This window comes from Akebia trifoliata, chromosome 7 (assembly GCF_017979445.1).
Source record: "Akebia trifoliata isolate Shusen 1 chromosome 7, ASM1797944v1, whole genome shotgun sequence".
Taxonomy (NCBI): Eukaryota; Viridiplantae; Streptophyta; class Magnoliopsida; order Ranunculales; family Lardizabalaceae; genus Akebia; species Akebia trifoliata.
In genome coordinates, this window is record NC_141381.1 from 27,771,637 (window position 1) to 27,774,273 (window position 2,637).

Below are 2,637 nucleotides of genomic sequence, written 5' to 3' on the forward strand. Positions count from 1 at the left end.
GTAAACTTTAAAATTTATACATTTCAAGATATTATAACAATCCGTAGCCTACATTAATGATTTTGTAGGATTTTATCCTGATTTACAAGTTCTTAGTTTTTGTCTTCCGAGTCCTTCGTAGATTTAATATCATAATATGGGTAGTTGTACAATTTTAATTTTACATCAATATTTCCTTCTTGTTTTTACATGTTTGAAGAAAAGAAATATCTAAATGCTGCTCAGTTTTTTTTTTTTAAATGTTAAAGATAGCTGCAGTTGGCTATGAAGTCTCAAATCCAAAAGACCGACCAAAAAAGGGTAAAAAATAAAAATCAAATCACCATAGAGTTGATTTAAAAAGATATCACTGCCCTTTTCTAGGGTTCAGCCTTGAATCTCTCCTTGGATTATGAACCCTAAACAGAATCTCCAACTTATCCAACGAAACCACTAAAGAAAACTAACAAGTAGTTAGAAATCATCTCCAAAAGAAACGAAAGGTCGGCAACTAGAAGTCAACCAAGCTTTTAATCCTACTTGTATTTATCCAAACTCGAGAACAAGATTCCACTCCTCATGTAAAGGAAACCCAATGTAATCATCAACAAAGAATTTCAACAAAAAAAGAAATTTGTAAATAGGAAATAATAATATTATCATATCTTTCAACTTCGACCATAGACAACTAACGAAAAAAAAAAGTTTGACAACGGATTCTCATTGTTCTTTCGTAAAGATAGAACAACAAAACCAAGTTTACATAAGAAGGATAAAGATAAGAAATAAACAACTACATCAAAATTAAAAACACGAAAAAAAAAAAAAAAAAAAGGTCTGAGAAGCATTAAACATAAAAAGTTACAAACTTTAGATAGTAAGGGCTGGCAGAATTCGATAATATTGTTTCAAATCTCTATAATAAAAACGAACTACCCATCCCGCATCAGAGAGAGAGACTTCACAGCTTCCAACTTTCTTGAAACCAAATCAAAGAAGGTTATGTACGTCAAGCGTTCTGTAACTTTGCTGCAAATATATCTAGAAGCTCTGGGTACTGTAGAATGTTCTCAAACATCCCTTCATGCTCTACTGCAAAATTCGCCTCACCTTCATGAAATGGTGCTGATATAGCATGCATACCACCGTTTGAAACCTCAACCTGATGATCATGAAGCCCTTGATGAGGATGAGGATGATGATGATGATGATGATCCCAATAAAGACTAAAGTGGTCATTATCTATCTCTCTCATCTTCTCATCCGTTGATGGGTCAACAAAAATTTCAGACTCAGGTACATCGTACACACTTCCACTACAATTGGAACTCTTTGTAGATGAAGTTGATTTCGGAAAATACCCATGAATGATTTCTTGTAATAATCCAGAATCAGAATGTTCTGATGGAAAGAAATCAGTGTTGTCTTTAGTGGGATAATTAGAAGATTCTGTTGTGGACCCAGTGGAGTAGTAACTTTGATCATCAACTACAGGAAGGTTAAATAAAGAACCCATGAAGGATAAATTATCAGAAGTAGGCAAAGTAATAGTATTTGTAGTAGAAACAGTAGGGTTTGGCAAAGAAGAACAGTTTGGCAAAGAAGAACAGTAAGGGAATGAGAATGAATCAGAGGCAGAGTTGCTGAAGTACTGCATCGGTTCCTGCACCGGCAGTGCAGGAACATAAGCAGAAGAAGATGAAGAAGGTGTCGAAGAAGAGTTGAGAAAGTCACGAAGAAAATACATGTTAAGAGATGGGTTTGAGTTTCTCTGGTGTGAGGTTGAGAAATCAGGGACACGTGGTTTAGCACAATAGGACCAATCAGAGAAGGCCGCGTGTCGATGTTGGTGTGGGTCTGGGATGATGGACGGTGGAGATAGTCTAGGGAAATTAAATGGAGGGAGTAGATGTTCAGTTGGTTGTGGAGGAAGAACAGGAGGAGGAGGGGGAGGAGGAGAAGTAGGGTAGATGAAATTGGTTCGAGCTTTGGGTCCACGCATGGCACGTGCGGCGCAGTCGTAGGCACACGCGGCTTCTTCAGCTGTGTCGAAGGTACCCAACCAACGTCTCTCTTTGGATTGAGGATCTCGTATCTCAGCAGCGTATCTTCCCCAAGGACGACGGCGTACACCTCTGTATCTCATAGGCCCACCACCGGTGGTACCTCCACCACCACCGTCCTTAAGAGACCTCTTGTTGTTGTTGTTGTTGTTGGTGGTGGGGAACTTCTTGTGGGAATCGGAGAGGTTTCTGTTGTCAGATTCCGACGGGTGGGTCAGACTGTTTAACTGCCCCATTGTTTCTTCCATCTCTCTATCTGTAGTGAAGGAAATAACTATTCCAGATAGAGAAAGACAAGGAAATAACAGATGAGACGAGAGAGAGAGAGAGAGAGAGAGATTATGAGGGATATCGGTAGTAGAGCCAGGCAGGCACCTGGAGAAGAAGAAAGGGCGGTGATGGTATTTATAGAGAGATTGAGAGAGAGAGAGAGAGAGAGAATTTGATTGATTTATTCATGCATCCCAAAATTCAAAATGAATTTTATTCCAAGAACTGGGATCTCTCTACTGTACAAACCGTCCTTTTCCGAAAGATAACATTATTTATTATTTATGACTTTTTATTTTTATTTAGGTAATCTTAAATAAAAATT

General features: G+C 38.2%; 1 protein-coding gene across 1 annotated transcript; it reads right to left on the bottom strand.

Moving 5' to 3' along the window:
- Window positions 1-742: 742 nt before the first annotated feature.
- Window positions 743-2,376, bottom strand: LOC147398732 (uncharacterized). Its single transcript, XM_086448994.1, has one exon. It carries the CDS (start codon window positions 2,288-2,290, stop codon window positions 989-991), a length of 1,302 nt encoding a protein of 433 aa, XP_086305120.1. The 5' UTR covers window positions 2,291-2,376; the 3' UTR covers window positions 743-988.
- Between the last annotated feature and the right edge of the window lie 261 nt (window positions 2,377-2,637).

Coding starts and splice junctions, on each gene's coding strand:
- LOC147398732 (XM_086448994.1), bottom strand. CDS start 2,290: ATGGAAGAAACAATGGGGCAGTTAAACAGTCTGACCCACCCGTCGGAA.